The sequence below is a fragment of the Corvus moneduloides genome, chromosome 8, assembly GCF_009650955.1.
Source record: "Corvus moneduloides isolate bCorMon1 chromosome 8, bCorMon1.pri, whole genome shotgun sequence".
Taxonomy (NCBI): domain Eukaryota; kingdom Metazoa; phylum Chordata; class Aves; order Passeriformes; family Corvidae; genus Corvus; species Corvus moneduloides.
In genome coordinates, this window is record NC_045483.1 from 32,922,607 (window position 1) to 32,941,932 (window position 19,326).

General features: G+C 43.8%; 1 protein-coding gene across 3 annotated transcripts; it reads left to right on the forward strand.

Annotated features, from left to right (window-relative positions):
• Positions 1 to 1,523: 1,523 nt before the first annotated feature.
• TSPAN15 (tetraspanin 15) lies at positions 1,524 to 17,524 on the forward strand. 3 transcript variants are annotated; one of them, XM_032115671.1, is made up of 8 exons: positions 1,524 to 1,660; positions 5,840 to 6,025; positions 7,935 to 8,009; positions 9,738 to 9,833; positions 11,410 to 11,526; positions 14,779 to 14,826; positions 16,238 to 16,354; positions 16,658 to 17,524. In XM_032115671.1, the coding sequence occupies exons 1-8, from the start codon at positions 1,565 to 1,567 to the stop codon at positions 16,808 to 16,810; spliced, it is 888 nt and encodes a 295-aa protein (XP_031971562.1). In that variant the 5' UTR covers positions 1,524 to 1,564; the 3' UTR covers positions 16,811 to 17,524. The 3 variants fall into 3 exon arrangements, with proteins under 3 accessions (XP_031971562.1, XP_031971563.1, XP_031971560.1); XM_032115669.1 differs by lacking the exon at positions 1,524 to 1,660 and adding an exon at positions 1,699 to 1,922; XM_032115672.1 differs by lacking the exons at positions 1,524 to 1,660; positions 14,779 to 14,826; positions 16,238 to 16,354; positions 16,658 to 17,524 and adding exons at positions 1,682 to 1,922; positions 12,579 to 13,863.
• Positions 17,525 to 19,326: the final 1,802 nt, after the last annotated feature.

Below are 19,326 nucleotides of genomic sequence, written 5' to 3' on the forward strand. Positions count from 1 at the left end.
GAAACCTGTTTTGATACATTGGCTCAGTTCAGAGGGAAAACAACATGAAAACAGGCACAGCTTTACTCAGCTTCCCCATCCAGTAGGACATGTCCTGAAATTTCATGTGCAGGAATCAGCACAAATGACAAGGTAAGGTATTAAAAAAGTCAAACCAGAACAATGAATTTAGTTAAATACTCAAACGAGGAGGATGCCTGACAGGAACATGCTTGGATATGAATGATGCCCATGAGACATGAAGACCATGTGACAGACTCTAATTCCCAGCAACTATATGTGATGAGATTTCCAGCCTGCCATTGCTAAGTGTCAGGGATATTTGCAAATCTCTTTGAAAATGGAAGTTGTTGATATTTTAGCGAGTGAATGCTTTAGTACATTGTATTACTGTCAGAGACATTAGCGGTGAAGAGCTATTCTGTTGCTGGGAGTGTCCTGGGCTGGATTGTTTTCCAGAAGCAGAATGTAGTAGCACTGCATGCAATAGCAATGGTACTTTTAATAATAGAATTATCCAGGGATTGTTTTTAGCCTTTATAAACGGGGTTTTGGTGTATTGTATGACCTAAAGAAATGATGTGTGACTGAACATTTACACAGTTCTCATACACAGCTCAGAGGTTTTCCAGTCTGTTTGCTAGGTAACTTAAGGATAAATGCTGCCCCACTTCATCTCCTCTGACACCAGACACTGATTTTCAATGCCATCTGTCTCTGCTCTGGGCCAGGATGAAACAACCAACTCTGTGACAGTTGTCTGCCACTTTGAATGAGACTTTTTTCCCCGGGGGAAAATAGCCCTTTGTGGGACAGGAGTGCAGTACTGCGGGCTTGAAAGGGCTTATTTCATCTCGGAGGCATGAATGGCGTTTGCAGTTCATGATCGCTGTGTCAGATCCAACACCGACCCACTGTCACAGCAGCGGGACGTGGATGAACGTCGGTGCAGGCACAAAACGTGGCCGGTGCAATATGCCCAGTAGCTGTTGTTATTGGCAGGACGTGACCCTCTTTGCATGTGCAATCGCGTGGGTGACATAAAGAGAGGTAAATGCCCTGGTAATGCCTCCTCGTGCTGGTGTAGGGTGTAGGGATTCTGCTTTGCCATGGTTTTGGATGCTCGACCAAAAATCTGAGCGTCCATGCAGCAGCTTCCCATGGCTGTATTTTTGTCCCGGCTGTTTTAATGGCGATGGCAGAGGTCTGGGGATGCGTGCAGGGCTCTGGCAGCACTGCGACATTCCTGTTGGAGCAGCCAGATCTATTTCTCCTGACGCCTCAGCTGCGGGGCTAATCCCGACCGAGTGGCCGGGATGTTGCCGAGGAAATTGAAAAGAAGAGAAAAAGCGAAGAGGAGAAAAAGACGAAAGGAGAAGCCGCAGCCAGAGCTCGTCAGTCGCTCCCGACGTTTCCCCCGCGCTGTCCGTGCGTGCCGCTGCCCGGCCCCGCTGCCGGAAGCGGCGGCGCCCCCGGGCCCGCCCGTCGGGGCGGCCGCTCCCGGGCGGCCGGGAAGGGGCGGAGGGCCCGGCGGGGCGGCGGCAGCGGCAGGTGCCGCGGGAGGATGGCGGCGGGGGACCCCGAGCAGGCGCGGTACTGCGGGCGGCTCTCCTACCTCTGCCTCAAGCTCACCCTCATCACCTACTCCACCACCTTCTGGGTGAGCGGCGCTCCGGGTGTGCGGGGGGCGCGGCTCGGAGCGGGGAGTCCCACACCCCGGTGCCGCGGGGAGCGCGGTCCGCCCTGCGCAAGGCTCCGGGGTGTAGCAATAGATGGATGTTTCCGCGGCTGAGGTGGCGGCTGTCACGCCCGTGGTCGCGGGTGTCACACCCGTGGCTGTGGGTGCAGCGCCCCGTCCTTCCCGAGGGACTGACAAACTGGTTTTGGCGGATGGGGACTTGCAGAGGTTGGAAGTTTGGCAGGTAAAAATCATTCATGTGCGTATTAAAATGCAGCTCTCTCCTGCAGGGGAGGTGGGAAAATAGAGCCTTTGCCCTACAACGTCACTCCTTGGTGTGTTGGGTATGTCCTCTCCTGAGCCTTCGCAGGGTGAGGCTGCCACGCTTCAGAGTTTACAGATGTGTGGCACTTGCTGTCCTCATCCAGATGTTTGGTAAAGCCAGAAAGTCCCAGATGATGGGTCCAGACTGTGACCACCGACTTCTGACATGTGGTAAATCCACACCAGGCACCCCGTGGGCTGGATGGAGCCCCTGGGGCTCTTTGCATGTACTCTCTGTAAGCACCGTGATTTTAAAAGGTGCTTTTTTTCAGTCTCTAGGGTATTGGGAACATGCTGGCTTCAGGTGGTGCTGATGTCAGAGGTGCTCAGGCAGGGTTTTTTCTTTCTGGCGTTTTCACTTTAAACGTTGCTTAAGTTCTAGTTTGGCTGGTCTGTTTCTGTCTGACATGGTATTTACCAGTTGGAAACATAAGGCTTTTGCTTTGCTGCGTGGGAGAAGAGGCTTAGATCCTGCAAGTTTGATAGTGAGTGTCAGATTCAACCTATGATTTTATGAACAAAGATTGAAATGCAAAGTGTTCAGGTGTAATTCAGGCTTTTCAGGATCTTGGCTATCCTTTGTCTGTCTTAGCAGACAAACCAACCCTTAGGTTTAGGCTCCTGGCGCTCCTCGTGCTCCTCCACAGCTATTTCGCAGTTGTGAGTTTTAGAAAAGAGAAATTCAAATTTGTTATTTTTCAAACCCCTTTTTCGCAGCATGTCCTTCTTGAAGGACCGTGTGCGTTGTCTGCTCTGCGTTTTCTGCCGACAGCAAGGGCCCTTGGTGGTGGGATGTAAACATTCATCTGGTGGCAGAGAAAGGGCCCTTCTGAAACCATTCTCAGAGTGTCCTCGGAGGACAAAGCCTCTTTCAGGCAGCCTGAGGATTTTATTTACTCTTTGTAGTTGCTTGCTCTGGATTTTCAATGCTCTGCCTTCGTTTACAAGCAAGAGCTTCCATTTGTTGGCTGTGCCAGGGAGATGGTTTGCTCTGGGAGGGGGGAGGATGGGGGCTGCGAGAGGGGAAAGGAAGGATGGGGAATGACGGGGAATTTCCCTGGGAAGGCTGGCGCTGGGCAGCATCCTGCTGGCGCTGGGGCCGAGCACACGCTGGATTGTGTGAGGCGTGTGGGCTTCGCTCTCAGAATTTTCTTTTATTCCAGCTTAGCGAAGCAGATCTCATCAGCTGTAAATGTCAGTCGCCTCATTCTCTTTTCAGCACTGTTATTCTTGCTGAGTTTGTTGTTTTTTGTTTCTTTTTCTTTGATTAGTGTAAATAGAAGTAAAGCTTGGCTGTGGGAGTATTGGCTTGCTTGAACATTGGGTGGTTTGTGATGTTCTGCTGCTGTTTGGGGCTTTGACCTGCTGGATGCTGAGTTCATTCAATTCCCTCCCTGCTGTTGCTGTGCCTCTGGTACGTTATGAGTGATGAACGCCCAGATTTGAGGCCCCAGGATGGCTTTAAACCACCAGGAACTAAAGATCAGCCTTATCCAAAGCAGAAAGAAAATTAAAGGATTGCTGGGAGTGTTGGAGGGGATGTTTGCTACAGGCCTTGTGGTCTTCCCCTGTCACCCAGGGCTTTTTAAAAAACTAGTTGTCACTGTAACTTTTCCAGACAACTCTTGCTGGTGAATGGGGCTGTAATGTAATTTACTTGCCCAGCTGAAACAAAATCCAGCATTTTAAACAGAAGGTGCTGTTGTTGAGCTTTATTTAAGAAAAAGAACTGTAAATACAGGGTTAATGCCTCTGCTTATAAATAAATAAATGCTTCTCTTTTCTCTTGGGAAAGCAGCTTCTGTGCATGCAAAAGCCCCTGAGAAATCCCCTGGTATTTGCTGGTGGATGCTCATTTAATGTGAGTCAAGGGCGGTTGATGTTTCCGGTGTACGCAGCTGGAATTGCCAAGCTGGGAGCTGTTGTGAAGGATGCAGGATGTAAACAGTCTGTGTGTCAGTGGATTCCCGATGTAAGAGTTGTGTTCCCACCTCCAGGCACAGGAAGGGAGAGCACAGATCGGAGAAGAGACTTCGAGGGATGACTTCTGGGTTAGCACATCTGCTTGCCATAAATAATTGCTGCTGCTGGTTTGACCATATTAAAGGTTTAAAAGATTTTTATTAAATGCTTAAAAAAATAGAAGGTAATGAAAGCCTAAATCTTGGAGGGTGTGGGGGCAAAAATGGAAGTGAAAAGCGGTGAAGATATGTGTACATAAAGATGCATTTATGTATCTTAAGCTCTTAAAGTAGGAAGTATCTTGTATTTTACTTACAGGCACCTTTCAGTCAAAAACCCCTTGAAATTTAATGCTTTGATGAGAAAACTAAGGTTAAGAAAAAGACATTTCAGTAAAAAGTTCTCGTCTTGAAACAACAAGAATTTCTCCTGAAATTCTGACCATCCCTATCAAGCTTTAATACTTGAGGTTTATGTCCAGTGTTTGGCTTTTTTACTTTTTAAGCAAGGGATCTACCAGGCAAGAGTTACTGTTGTTAGTGGCACTTTAGTGTTTGCAGGAGAATCTGGTTTTGGGGTTCCTCTCAATTTGGTCAAATTTTCAGTTGCTTTTAAAATAGCTTCAGTATATTTACTTTTAATGGATGAACCCTTCTGAGAATTTTCTCTTTAAATGACAAGCTGGTGGCATTCCCTCCATATTGTCCTTTGGTGTTATTTTTCATTCCCATAGAAAATCAAGAACTTTCAGTAAGTTGTTATTTATTTTAACATATCTCATAATTTAAAAAGTATTTCACCTGTTTGGCTCATGAACTTGTAACTCACATTATGGGTCCCTCTAGCCCTTTGTCCGGGTTATAGTGTGTCATACCCAAAACTAAGGAGTGAAATTAAAAATTAAGAAGCATAGTTAAGAAGCATTGGTGTGCAGAGAGCAGACTCGTGTTTCCTGTGGAAATGTCAGGTCAGGAAAGGGGAATGTTGTTTATCAGGTTGCCAAAATGATTGATTTTTGTCTGGTCTCTTCCCTGAGGATGTGTCTGGCTGTTGGAGTCGGCAGGAAGGTTTTTCCACTGCAATTTTTGTGATTAAGTATTGTGGGCTATTTTTAATTTTAATTAACTCAGCATAATTCAAAGTGATTTGCAGCACACCGTAGTTTTAATACCAAATGATTTTAACTTAATTAATTATTTTGATTGAAATAGCTTTACCTTGTTAAATGAAATATGTCTCTTCCTATTTCACTTGTCAGCTTTATCTGATAGTTGCTCAAGAAAGTGACATAATTTCAAACCTGGGTTGGTTTTTTTTTTTAGTTTTTTATCTGGTGCCTTTCCCCTGATGGCAGGAGGAGTGGAGGTATAGGAAATACCCGACTGTATTTACTGAGCCTAAATGCAATAGGAGATAATACGAAGGGACAGATAGGCTGCTTGCAGACCAGCTTAGAAACTGTGTTATTTTAGAGACACATATATATTTCTATATGTTTATACACACACACAGAGAAAGACAAACAGACACGCAGAGCAGGGTCATTAATGCCGTGGCAGTTGCTCATATACGTAATATATGTGATCTCAGGTGGCAATAAATTACATTTCAGCCAGTGATGTACATTTTGATTTGTTTAACTTCCAGAATGTTAAAACGTGATGAAATATGTTTTTGAAATGAGCAAGTTTCATTTTTTTCCCAACTCATCTCTTTTTCTGCTTTAGTCTTTGAGGTTTTTAAAATTTTTTTGATCCAAACTTCTGCTTTGGGAGTTTCATTGTTTATAATGAATCCTGTGTATTCACAACCTGTCACCTCTGTGTTTACTGTGAGAAAGAGTAACATCCGTGCTCTCCTCTGTTTCTCTTCCAGGTGATTGGAGCCCTCGTCCTTGCTGTTGGGATTTATGCAGAAATTGAAAGACAGAAGTACAAAACTCTAGAAAGTGCCTTTCTAGCCCCAGCAATTATTTTAATACTTTTGGGCATTATAATGTTCCTGGTATCCTTTGTGGGTGTACTGGCTTCTCTAAGAGATAATTTATGCCTTCTGCAAGCAGTAAGTGTTGGGATTTTTGTTCCTACTTTCTGAGGCTTGTTGCTTTTGCTTTTCACTGTCCTCTGAATTCATATCCAGAACTGTGTCTGCATTGAAAAGTATTTTACTGAAGTTGCTTTTTAAAACATTTTAATTAAATCTGAATTTAGTGGCCGTGGTCCCTCCATCAGGGAGCAGCAACATTCGGTCTTGCCAGCAACAGAACCAGCCAGAGTCCGAGCCCAGTGCTGAGTAAAGCAGCTTCCCAGTAGTTAAGGTTTTATGGAAAATAATCAGGAATGTGAATTATCAGTCGGTGTGTATCTTGTGCAAACTCAGCTGTTGACGTACCAGTTGATGCTGGCTTCTTGTTTCAACCCAGAGGAAGTAGCTCAAGAGAGAAAGCCTGGCTCAGGCTGACGTCCGGCAGGCCGGTGTAGCTGGAGTCTGTCTGTCCTCCCCTGGGAAGTGGAATGAGTGGGGAGATGGAGAAATGTGTGTTCAAAGTTAGATGTGCAGCTCGGGCCTTTGCAAGAAGAGCCCTGAGGGTGAAATGAAAGGGACGTGCTTTTTTTCCCCAGTGCCTCTGAAAAGGTGAATTTTAGGGAAATTCCTGGGTAACGCTGTGGTTGCAGATGGAAGCTGCATGTGTGACTAATTAAAATTAAAGTGTGCAAACTTAGTTTTCACCTGCATAGAATCACAGAGAGTTTGGGTTGGAAGGGATGGACCTTTTAAAGGCCACCTAGTCCAACCCCCTTGCAGTGAGCAGGGACGTCTTCCACTAGATCAGGTTGCTCAAGACACAGCCCAGCCTGGCCTTGTCATGTCAGTTCAGTCTAACAAAGTGCTAAATACGTGGTTTGTTATGGAGGGCAAAGCCAGAAATAACCATGGATTTTGAAGTTATACTGGAATTTTACTGAGAGCCCCTCCTTAGGCTCCTTTCCCACTGAGCGTGGTGGTGTGTCAGGTGCCGGGAACATTTTCTGTTCCCATTCTGGTAGCAAACCCAGCTGGGTATTCAACAAAGCAAGTCCCTGGTGCCAGCTTCCCAGGCTGATTCCAGATTTAGCAGGAGAAAAGATACCTGTCTGGTGAATTCCTGACACTGACACTGAGCACACGGAAGTTAAAGCAGCTTTCAGAGGGGAGAATTAGGGATTATTTTCAGGTGAGGGATCATAAAACTTCACACCTGATGCAGTTCACTGTTACACAGCAGACCTGAATTCACATAATGCCCAACTTCTATGCCTGAAGGGTTGGAAAAACGTTTAAAGTACTGGCATGTTGCAGCTCTCTCACGGTGCTGTGGATTTCTTCATATTTTTCACATTTTACACACGCTTTGGTGGGCACTCATGGATGCACACATGGTTGTGTGTGAGTGCATTTGTGAGCACGTGTATATACACAGGTAAATAAATTTGGGAAGCACTAAAAGGTACAAAGCCTGGAATTTTGCTTTGATTTAGCACTGGCAATGTGGTAGGTTTGGATTATCCTAAGGTGCTGCTTAATCCACTAATTGGAAGCTAACAGGTAAGTACTGGTTTTGTAGGGGACATAAAATCATGAAGTTTGGTGTGGTTTGTAGCAGTCCATCAATGTGTTTCTCTGGGATGCTGTTGTGGAAAGGAGTATCTTGGCAGGGTAATTAGATCTAATGGTTTTGAGTCTGTTCAAAGCAGAAGAATAATGTGCTTGCCAATTGGGCAAAGCCCAGAACAGTTTAAGTGAGGAAAAAAGGCTTTCTTGTGACACTGACAGTTTTATAAAAACAACCCCATAATTTTATATTTTCCTTTAAAATGCCATGCTGAAAGCCAAGTCTGTTGGCAATTGAATGCTAGATGTAAGAGCACTAATTGAAAGAGTAATTGGAGTTGTTCTGTCTAATGACTCACTTGCACTTGTTTTCCTGCAGTTCATGTACATCCTTGGTATCTGCTTGCTGATCGAGCTGACAGGCGGAGTGGTGGCCCTGATCTTCAGGAACCAGGTGAGCTGCTTGCTTTAGGTTTTGATGTCATTCAGCTATGCTAAATAACAGCTGTTCAAGTTGTCACCTGAGCACTAATTGATAGAGGTCTGAAGACAGGTCCAGACTTTCCAGACAGAGTCTTCAGGGTTCAGCAATGGTGGGGTTTGCCACCATTCTGGAGATGAATTCTGGATTAAAGAACTTGGAGAAAATCTGGTAACTACAAATGTGTAATACAGGCAAAATGAGTTTCCAGCTCTTCGTGTATGAAAAAATGCTTTCTTCTGCTTTGCCGTCTGGGTCTGACTGCTGATTTGGGAAGTTTCCAGATGGACTTGGATGGATGTTTGTTAGTGGTCAAAATGTTTTGCCTCAGTTAAAGGACAGCTCTTCCCTGCCCACATCCATAAGCAACATAACTAACTTATATAGGAGACTCCATCACTGACAAGCACGCTATAACTGTGTTAAATCCTTGATTTTTCTGCACAGAAAGCAGCAGACTATTTTTTAAAGTTAGAAATGCTTTAAAACATAAATGTATTCACTATGGCAAGTACTAGATTGCTATGCTCTGATTTATAGCTGGACAGCTGTGCTTAGGGACAGGTTTCTCTCCTTGTTTTTCAAGGTTAATGGAGAAGTTTGGGTCAGTGTAGGGAGGGCAAGGAAGCATTTATGGATGCTAGGGTAGTAGCCTCTATTTAAGTTCTATTTGTTTTGCATGTCTCATCCATTTTTCCCATTCCTTTCTCTACTTCCTTTTCAAATCTGTAGAGACTAAATGAGGTTCTTGACCAGTTAGGAGGGTCCCGTGTTATTTCTTGTCACTGATGCAATAATCCTTTTTGTTCTGGTTAGTTTGTAAGTGTTGCAGTTTGTAATACTGAGAAGATGAGTGGGTGTATTTCAGGTTTTCTGACCTGTAAGGCTTTAACTTTGTCCATTTCAGCAGCTGGATTGAAAGAAAAGTTGTTACATTCTGGTTATGATTAGTCCCTGGTTTTGCTGTGCTGAGATTGTGCTGGATCTTGAAAACTAAATGCTCTTTTTTTTCTTTTCACTCATCTTCTGAACTTTAAAAACACTTTGTTGATTTAATTTCTAATATGCCATGCTGAGGAGATGCCATTTTGTATCTGCCATCGCCCCACTGCCATATTTCTCAAAACAACCACTGTAAAACATACAGATACACCTTTTTTTCCACTTAATGTGGAATAAAGCTCTCCATCTGGCAATTATGGACTCTTCGAAAAATCAAATTAATGGAAAATTCATGGAAAATAAAATTCATGGTGGTGACACAGTCAAGCCTTGTCGCTCAGGGCGTGGTGCAGACCACAGTGCCAAGATCCAGCACCCAAACCCACTGCTCTGTCACCCAAAAGATGGTGAGGGTCCCCAGTGCCCAGTGGGAGGGATCATGCCTGGGGATAATGGGACCATCTCTGGGAGATGCTTGGAGAGTCTCAGCAATGAGAGGAGTCGCACTGCTGGCACTTCCCAGCCCAAACCCAGCAGGGAGGCTGCTTCTATAAAACAGATGGTTGGTCTCTGCAGGGTTGTGCTAAGGTTTGTTTTTAACTAGTGTTTTGTTTTTTCCTCTAAAAAAAAGGCCAAAAAAGCACCTTTTCTTTTGTGCTCATCAGTTACACTTGTGACTTTATCATGCTCTTCTAATTTTGTTCCAGCCCATGCGCCCATTGTGCAACGCATAAATCTTGTTTTCCTTTTGCATTTTAGACAATCAAATTTTTGAACGATAACATTAGAAGAGGAATTGAGAATTACTATGATGATTTAGACTTCAAGAACATCATGGATTCTGTTCAAAAGCAGGTTTGCTGTTTTTTTTTTTTCCTTGGACTAACTCAGCCACAGCTTTGAGTTTTTCCAGTGATGTGACAATCAAGTTGTTACTGATGAGGGGGATGAGATCTCGTGTGTCATCTCTTATGGTGTTGCTGCTGAGGTCAGGGCTCATCCAGCATTCCAGCTGGATTAAAAACCCTCTTACCTCACTGCAAAAAGAGAGGGCCAAAATGCAGCTTTTGCCTTGGCAGGTGCAATTCAGATGCTCAAGGTCAGATCCTACAAACCTCTAGGTTTATAGGGGCCCCACAGCTGGATTCAGACAAATTCAGTCTAAAGTCCACCCACGGCCTTGCACTAAGCGTTTCTGGCTGGTCTAAGACATTGAGAAGCCTCTTGTTAACAGGAGGCATTGGATAAAGAGAGGTGAGGTGGCATTTAGGCTGTTACAGCCTGGGCCATTGTGTGGCTGCTTGAGGCCATGCAGAGAGCTCTTCGACGAGGTGGTTATTGGGAGGAAATACCAGTGGAAGAGTATCTACCTGTAATTAAAATTCAGGAATTGTGGTGAGCCCAGCTGAGCATTACGTAATGGCACGTGGCGTTGGCTCACAGCCTTTTTTTTTTAATAAGGCTAGTCTGTTGAAATGTTTATTGGGTTATTAAAGAGATCTGCCATGCAGTTCAGAGACCATAGAAGAAGCAAAACGTGTTCAGAAATGTGATGTCAGGGCCCATGTGATGTCTGTGACCGTGCCAAGTAGTGATTATTAAAAAAAATTGACTTAGGAAGTGATACATATACTCTAGGACATCATTATGGAGATGGCAGCCTGCTTTGAAAAACAAAGTTAGCATGGAAAGTCTGTCAAAAGCAGACCATCCTGAGGAAATTTTGTCATTAGACTTCATAACGCTTTAAAGTTTCCATGCACTGCCCAAAATTATGGATACGTACAGCGAATGTACGTTAGTGATTAAATGAATTCCTCCTTTTCCCTTTGTTTAAAGTATAAAGAGAATATTTATATTAAGTCAGTGTAATTTTACAGTATTTGTTTGCTGGATTTCAGTTCTTCTAAATTACACCCACAGTGTTTTGGTGAGATTAATTTGTGCCTTATAGCAACGCTTTTGTCTTTTAGGCCCAGTTGGAAATGTAGTCATAATCCTGAAAACAACTGCAGAGGTAGATTACAGGTCAAGATAGAGTCAATGTAAAAACATTGCTTAATGATGTCCAGACCTGGAAAGATAATTTTTCAACTCAGAAAATATGGAAGGTGGAACTTAGCACCAAGTTTGCTCTGGCACTCTGGGTTATCGTTCAATGACTGACAGAGGAATATTACCTATATCTTTAATTCTTTTAAATTGTATTTATGATATGCATTCATACATGCCTTGCTGATAAAACAAAAGAAGTTTTTGGTAGCTCAGGGTTTTTAAAATTGTTTTATTCTTACTTTGTTTTCTACTTATTCAAAGAGTTTAAGATAAAAGTTTTTTTTTCCTTTTCTTTTTGGAACCATAGAACCATTTAGGTTGGAGAAGACCTTTAAGATCATTGAGTTTTGTATCTTTTTTTTTTTTTTTAATCCAGTTTAAGTGCTGTGGTGGGGAAGATTATAGAGATTGGTCCCAAAACGTGTACCACAACTGTGCAGCTCCAGGACCACTGGCCTGTGGGGTGCCCTACACTTGCTGCATCAGAAATAAGGTAAATCCCAGCATCTCAGCATCTCTGGTGTTCACTTAAGAAGGTACCTGACTTAAGAAGTCTGGGGTAAGAAGTGAAGGAAAATGGGTCCTTCCCTCCCCTAGTGGATCTGTGGGTCTTGACAGCTTGCAAAGGAGAAAATAATGGATTAGATGTGTTGGCTGTGGTCCATTTTAGTGACTCACTTCCCAGCCCCAGAAGGGATATTGGGTGCTCCTCTAATCTCATGGCTTGCCTGAACCCAAGCTGCTTAAAATTCAGTTTTGCTGGTGTTTTCCCCAGGGTTTGCTGCTCCAGCTTTGCCGGGAAGCCTGGGACCTGATTGCTGCTGTGGGTGCGGGTCAGAGTTATGTGCTCCAGCTACTGTGTGAATTAAAAACCAAACAGAATGACCTTGTCATCTCCAGAACAATCAAAAAATGTGGGCAACTGACCTCAGAGTCAGGGCATGCTTGTGGGCACAGGTCTGCCCCAACCCATCCTTGAGAACTACCTGCCTCTAAAATCCTTTAAGGACTGGAGTCTGGACCAGTTTCTCAGTCTGTGATGAACTGGTACTAACTGGTGCTGACAGCACCTAGGAGCAGGCATTGATTTTAATGTAAATGTGTTTTAATTAAATTTTGTAATTCACTGCTCTTCATTTGAGGGGTGCATATAATGCTGAATTTGATAAACAACTGTTCCTCAACTACTCCAGTACGGGCAGTCCCTGTCTCACTGGGTTTTGGGCTTTGGTCTGAACACGAGTCAGAGAGATTCGGTGTATGTCAGAGTAGAGCTCATGATGGGTATCCTGCTGCTGCCTGGTTTGGGCTGCCCTTTCAACATCTGCCTTGAGCATGGCTGTTTAATTTTTAAAAAGGAAAAATAAATGCGATGGTTGTGTCAGTAACCCTGCTAGGTGTTGCTGAGAAATGTGTATCATAGGAGGGTGTTTATTACGTATGCTTACACATTTTTGGTGTGTGAGAATTGGTCTGTTTAAATCTGCAATGAGCTTTGATTTATTCTCAGAAACCAAAGCTAAACAGTTATGCTTTGAGTCTTAGGTGTTTGAGAGGAAGAAGTGTGTGTGTGTGAAAGTAGTACCTGCTGATCTGCAGCTGCATGGAGCAGAACAACTCAGGATTTTGCCTTCAGAAAAGGGAAAGCACTGAAATAAAAACTTCTTCAAGGAAAAAGGGGGAGTATATTCTCCATATGCTTCATTGACAGCTGGGGATGGGGGGATTAGGCTGCTTGTAGCCCATGAAGTGTTAAGCTCAGAGAAGTTAATTGAAAGGCAAGGAGAAGCCCCAAATTGAAGTGTAGTTCCTCCAGATGCTGCAGTGTGTGAGGGCTAGTGGCTCTGCAGCAGGGGGATGCTGTTGCTGTGCCATGTGGAGTCTGGGCAGTGCAGCACGGTGACACCAGCACCAGGGCTGTGTGCATGGCTGCCTTGGGGGAAAAACAACCAGAAGATGCATCAGTCTTATATGTTTGACAAATCTGTCCAAATACAGGCTGGTTTCTGTCCTGCAAAGCTACAGATATGGTTTGTGATTACTCATTGGTTTTGTAGTCATGGAAAACTCCCGCTAATGTTGGTGGCTGGATTCTGATCCTCTGTAAAAGCCTTTTGCTAACATGAGCCAGCTCATACTGGGGGGACTCTAAAGGAACTGTTTAAGTCAAATTATTTATTAAAGACTTACACTAGTGTAGCAGATAGAAGGTAGTCCCAAATGCCTATAATCCTCTGTTCTCAATGCATTTATCTCCTCTGCATACAGTTGCTTATGCCACAATGTCCTGTTAGCAAATTCTGTGTTTCAGATTAAATGGTGGGACTGCATTCCTTGTGGTCACATATTTTCAGAGTGACCATGTGTCAGTCAGTCAGGCTTCAGCAGTTTTGGGAACATGAAATCACTCACAGCCAACGCAGCATGCTGGTGCCTAATACTGATACTGACTTCCAAGTGTATTTATTACCTGTGGTTGGCAGATAGGTACCCCACACAGTTTCCCAACAGCCCCGTGGAACAGTCTGAGCTTTTTCTTCTAGAAATGTGCTGAACCTTGTTTGTCAGACAGTTGCACGTTCAAGGTGAGAGCTCAGCTTTTTTCGGGGTCTTTAAAACTTTGCCCCTGACTGATACTCCTGCCATTTTGTACCATCCGTCTTCCATCTTTGGAAAACATTCCTCTTCCTTCTTGGGAAGGTGACCTGGCACCCCCAGGCTACTGCTCAGAGGCTACCAGCATTTAGAAATCTTCATTCTTACATTTTGTTTTAATTTTGAAGGACTGTTTTTGGTTGTCCAGAGAAGCTGTGGCTGCCCCATCCCTGGCAGTGTCCAAGGTCAGGTTGGACGGGGCTTGGAGCAACCCGGTCTACTGGAAGGTGTCCCTGCCCATGGCAGGAGGGTGGGAACTAGATGGTCTTTAAGGTCCCTTCCAACCTAAACCATTCTAGGATTCTAGGAATGTATATCAATAATGCAGGGTTCGTTCTGCTTTATTTTCCTCATTTACATATTCTCATTTTCCTGCATGTCTTTGGCTTTGTTCGCTGCTTCCTTTTATGCTGGTGGGTTTTATGTTGGATGATTTGTAAGTGGACAGTATTTTCAGGTTCGTTTTTCCAGGCTTTCAAGGTAGAACCCATAGAAGACATTACATGGCTACAGAAAATGCATTAGTAATATGTGGTGAATGCAAGCACTCAGTCTCTTTTAAATATATGAGTTTTATATTCATATATATATAATGGCATATAAAATTATATTGTAATGAATTTAGTCTTGTAAAAAGCATTCATAATATTGCAAATTATTTGAAACTGAAGATATTTCCGAGCTTAAATTTGTCATTGTGTTGGCATGAAGGCCGTGTTAACCCCTGATTTTAGTAATAAGATATATTTAGCTATTAAGGCTTTAAAATGAAATCCAGCTGTTCATTCTGTGGAAACAGCTGTGTCACAGCTCTGTCATAGCTTGTGTTGGTTGCTGGTGCCACCCTGGGTTTGTTGGCTAGAAATGGTTCAAATGTCTTGTGTTGTGACACGCTGACAATACTCGTTCCTCTAAAATCGTGTAGAGCTCTAACTAAATCTGACACTGGGGCTGCTGGGATAAACTGGTATCAGACTGGGAAATAACCCTGCCATTGCTGTTACATGAGCTGGGTGAACAAAGGAGTAAAAATAATATTTTTGTGGTTTTAGTTTTCTGCTGCAGTTAATATTTGTTGTTTTCTTTTCAGACAGACATTATCAACACTATGTGCGGATACAAAACCATCGACCAAGAGGTAACATAGCCAGTGCCCACTCCGTCATGGCAGAGAGGGCTGCTTCTCTTCATTTTTTTTGGTCTGTTATAAAGTTGTCTTCTGTGTGCTTAAATCTGCCATGCAGTTAAATCAGCAATTAAAATGGTTTTTTTTTCCCCAGAATAATTTCTATCTATGAGAAAAAACTAATCTTGTTTGATTTTTGTATCTTCCCTTTTTTGCATTTTCAACGATTCCTTGTTTGTTGACAACTTCTCCAAGTTAATTGCATAATTAATGCACAAAAAGCTGCTTTCTTAATTTTAAGCAGTGACTTGAGTTGGGGAAAGCTCTTAGTATTAAAAGCTAAAGTTTCTCAGTAAAATTGGCATTGATAAAGCCAATTTAGCTGTGTCTTAAGTATTTTATATCCCAGTAGTGGGTGTTTTATTTTTAAACCTATAATAGTTATTCCTGGAAGAGAAGTGGGACTTCCCCGGTTGTGTTGGCTGCCTTCTCCTCCCTCCAGGAGTGGGATGGGGGCCTCCTTCTTCAGCCTTCCCTTTTGGGAATAGCCCCAGTGACTCCAGAGGAGAGACTGCCAGCTCAAGGCAATAATTGCGGAGTGATTAAGAAGGGAAATCAGTAATTGGATCTGCCCTGAGTTCTCCACTCCTGGCTTTGGAGTGCTGGGGCGGGGCGGGGCGGGGCGGGGCAGGGCGGGGGGGGGGCGGTGCTGGTCTGAAAAAGCTCCTCTCCCCAGCTCATTTGAGGCACTTGGAGCACAATGCCAGCCTCGGTTGTTGGTTTTTGGGATTACCGGTTATCTTTAAATACAATTTATCTTCATTTAGATTCATTGATTTATGGCTTAATCATCTGAACGCTCCAGCCGGGCTCTAACACGGAGCACTTAAGCATATGCTTAACTTTACTCCATTCATCTGCTTAGGATCCTCTGCAGCCTCAAGTGCTTTCTATATTATGGGTTGGGGTCACAGAGCAACACAGCTTGCAGGACTGAATCCGAGATCCTCTTGTTCCTGCCCTTTTTAGGGTCTTTTTGCAAAGCACTTGGTCCACAATTTATATTTTTCCTCTGCTGTACTTTCAACTTGGAAGCAGAGATGAAAGCTAAAGAGAGACTTTTCTGCTTTCCAAGTGGTCTTAAATGAGAATTGGGCGCATTTCTTGTAGAAAAATAGCTGCAACAAACAGGTTTAAGACAATGAAATAACTTATTCAAGTGTAGAATAACTTAAAAATATAGAGTAATTTGTTGAGGTGGGGAACAGCTTAACAACAGATGGAAGAATCAGTGATGAAGTCTTTGTTAAACTCAGTGGGTTTAGAGGTGGGAAGGCAAATCTGCCTCCCTGAACTTTGAGTTGCCACATGTATCACATACCAGTGGAACTGCCTGTTGAACCCTTACTCTGATATTTTGCAGCGCTTGAGTGTTCAGCATGTTATCTACGTCCGAGGGTGCACGAATGCTGTGCTCATTTGGTTTTTGGACAACTACAGCATCATGGCTGGCGTGCTGCTCGGCATATTGCTGCCCCAGGTAAGAGAGGGCCACTGCGTTAACTGTGAGAGGGAACATCTGATTTGTTGCTACGGTATGTGAAATCTCATTTGACTGTAATTGTCATTTTCTTTTAGAATTTAATGTAACTGATAAGCTGAGGTGGCACGCTGGTAATTTAGTAGCATCACTGTGATATTTTGCAGGATTTGGTGAGGTAATTTGCTTTTGCTTGGGGTTTTTTTTGAGTCCTCCCCTAGCTGTGACAACTGGGACTTTCTAATGCTCTGATGGAATAAGCTGCATGTGATGTCTGACTGGGGCTGCCCCTTCCTTTCGCAGTTCCTGGGAGTGCTGCTGTCCTTGCTGTACATCACTCGGGTGGAGGACATCATCACAGAGCACAAGCTGAGCGAGAGCCTGTTCGAAGATGTGCGGCACAGATCTGCCCCCGAGTTAGCTGGAGCTGGCTGCTGCATGTGTTACCCGGGGTGACTTGGGGAACCCAAAACGCAGCTAAACCCAGGCAAACCCACCAGCTTTGGTTCGTGCTGCCTGTTGCAGACTGTGGGGAGGTGAACCAGCCAGCAGCCGGCGGTGGGTGCGACCCAGGACACACCGGAAGGGCCCTGCGCTGCCGACGGGATCGCGGCGCTGCCGGAGGGTGGGTCTGTGGATCATTAAATCTCCTCTTGAGTGATTGCTGAGTGATAACACAGCCAGAAAATCTGTTCTGGGAAGATATGAACGTCGATTTCTAGGAAGTGTCTTTGCGTCTTGGGATGTCGTATTTAAGTGTTTGTCCTTTTCCAACTTTATTTTCTTACTCCTTTGAAGAGAGATTTCTTACCGATCTACATGGTGAATATTAAATGTGTTTAATAATGGAGTTTTATGCTAATCATGATGAATTTACTGACAATAATGGATGTGATGCTGATCGCTTTCATTGCTCAGTCCTCTGTGCCTTTTAATAATGGGGCAAATGCCAATGTCAAATCGGTCAGGTAATGCTTGATATATTTTTTAATGCAGTTTATTACTGTCTGGCTTTTGTATAAACTTACAGGATGTTTGAGTCTTGGATGTACTGTATTTTTCCCCGTTAGTGAATTAACTAGATGATTTATGACCTTCTATTTTTTTGGAGTTCTGTATGTCAGATGTTTCTAAAATTTACTGTCAAAATAAAAACAATGAGTTGTTTTTCTTAAAAAAAAAAAAAAAAAGCACATAGGTTTTGTTTAAAATGCTTTTTATTCTTTTAGATAAGTTAAGCCTGTCCCTCAAACACTAAATCAAAAGGTAGAAATAGCAGGAGCTGTGATTCTGGCCTGGGTGCTGCCTGCCTGGGGTTTTGGAGAGTCACTGAACATCTGTGCCTCCCTTGCTTCTCTAAGTCTACCAAGAGCTCTGGGGTTTTTGTTGGTGTTCTTTTGTCCTGAGCATTTCTCTGCAGCCTCTCCAGCCCCAGCCAGGCCTGCAGGCAAAATGCAAAACTTAATTATCATAATATTTCAATTAAACCAAAGCCAGGATGAGAATAAAGCAGATTTATATCCTGAATCTAAATCTCTGCTTTTCTGAACACTCCACTAAGAAAAACAGGGCAATATCTGATACTATTCTCTCCTTGCTGCTTTTTGTTGCTGTTGTTTTTAAAAATGTTCTTGTCCTGGACATTTTTTTCTGCTTTTTTCAAAACTCAGCGTTTGCTGCTTAACTCACTGCCTTCACCAAGAATTTCTGAGCAAACTTCATGGGCTTCCAGGAACCAGAAAAGGACTCATCCAGTTCTTTGGTGTTCCTGGTGGTTTCTAGGAAGAGAGATCCCAGTCTAGCACGGGCAGTGCGAGGTCGTTTCCTACACAGCACACTCTAGCGTTGAGCCCTGCACATGGCTACTACTTACTTAATTGCTCCATGTCCTTGTCACCCAAATTTTCCTCGTCTCGGTCTTGGATAATGTGTTCCAGTAAGTTAAGAAGCGAGATATGTTTTAAGGGTGGATTTGTGTACAAAGAGAGGAAGGAGAAAAGGAGGAGCATCTTGGGAGGACGGAGCTGACTGCTGGGGAAGGGTGGGAAAATTGAAGCTGAAGTTGGTTTGTTGGGGAGAGTGGGCTGGGAAGGTGGGAATGACAAATATCAAAAGTATTTTTTTTACCTAATAGTGTCTTGTAAATGTGGTGGTGGTGTGAAATATGAGATATCCAGGTAAGCAGGAGGTGACAGAAGCATAGTTAAATTTTAGGTGGTTTAAATGTAATGGGGAGAGTATTTGGGGATACAAGGGAGCAACTTGCTTTATTTATGGGCTGTGCTGAATTTTCAGCCATCCCCAGTGCTCACTGTCATTCACAGTATTTGGGTGGGAGTGATGTCACCCTGACAATCACAAAGTAAGCCCTGTGTGATTTTGTTTAATAATGGATTGATTCAAAAACTATTGACCCTTCCCATTCCCTCGGATCTGAGGAAATTAACTCTTGGATTTACATACCCATGGTGACTGGAGGGAGGGATGATGCCTCTTGGGAGGTGGCTGGAGGAGAGAGATGCAGCAGTTCTCTGCTCAGCTGCCTTCTCCAGAGAGCTGATGAGAAAATTGACTTCAGATGGGTGAAGAATGCTGATCTAATTCAATCCCTGTCCTCCTGGCAGGAGCAGCCACAGCTGGGCTGCTCCTCACAGATGCATCCTTAACCTGATTTAAGAAAATGGTCCTTGGCTGCTGTTTAAAAGACTGAGATGACTCCACAAAATCCCAGAACTGTGGATTATTCTGTGAGTATAATTTTAAAATGCTCTGACAACTGTGAGCTGCCAGTGGTTCATGCTCCATGTGTTCCTGCTTTCCATCACCATTCAGCTAGAAAAAGAGATTTACCTCTCTATTTCAAGTAACTAGAGGCCACAGAGACACAGACTTGGCACAGCACCTGGGCGATGCACGCTGGTGAGCTGCGTGCCCGGCTGGAGCATCGTGCGCAGTGTCTGCTGTATATGCTG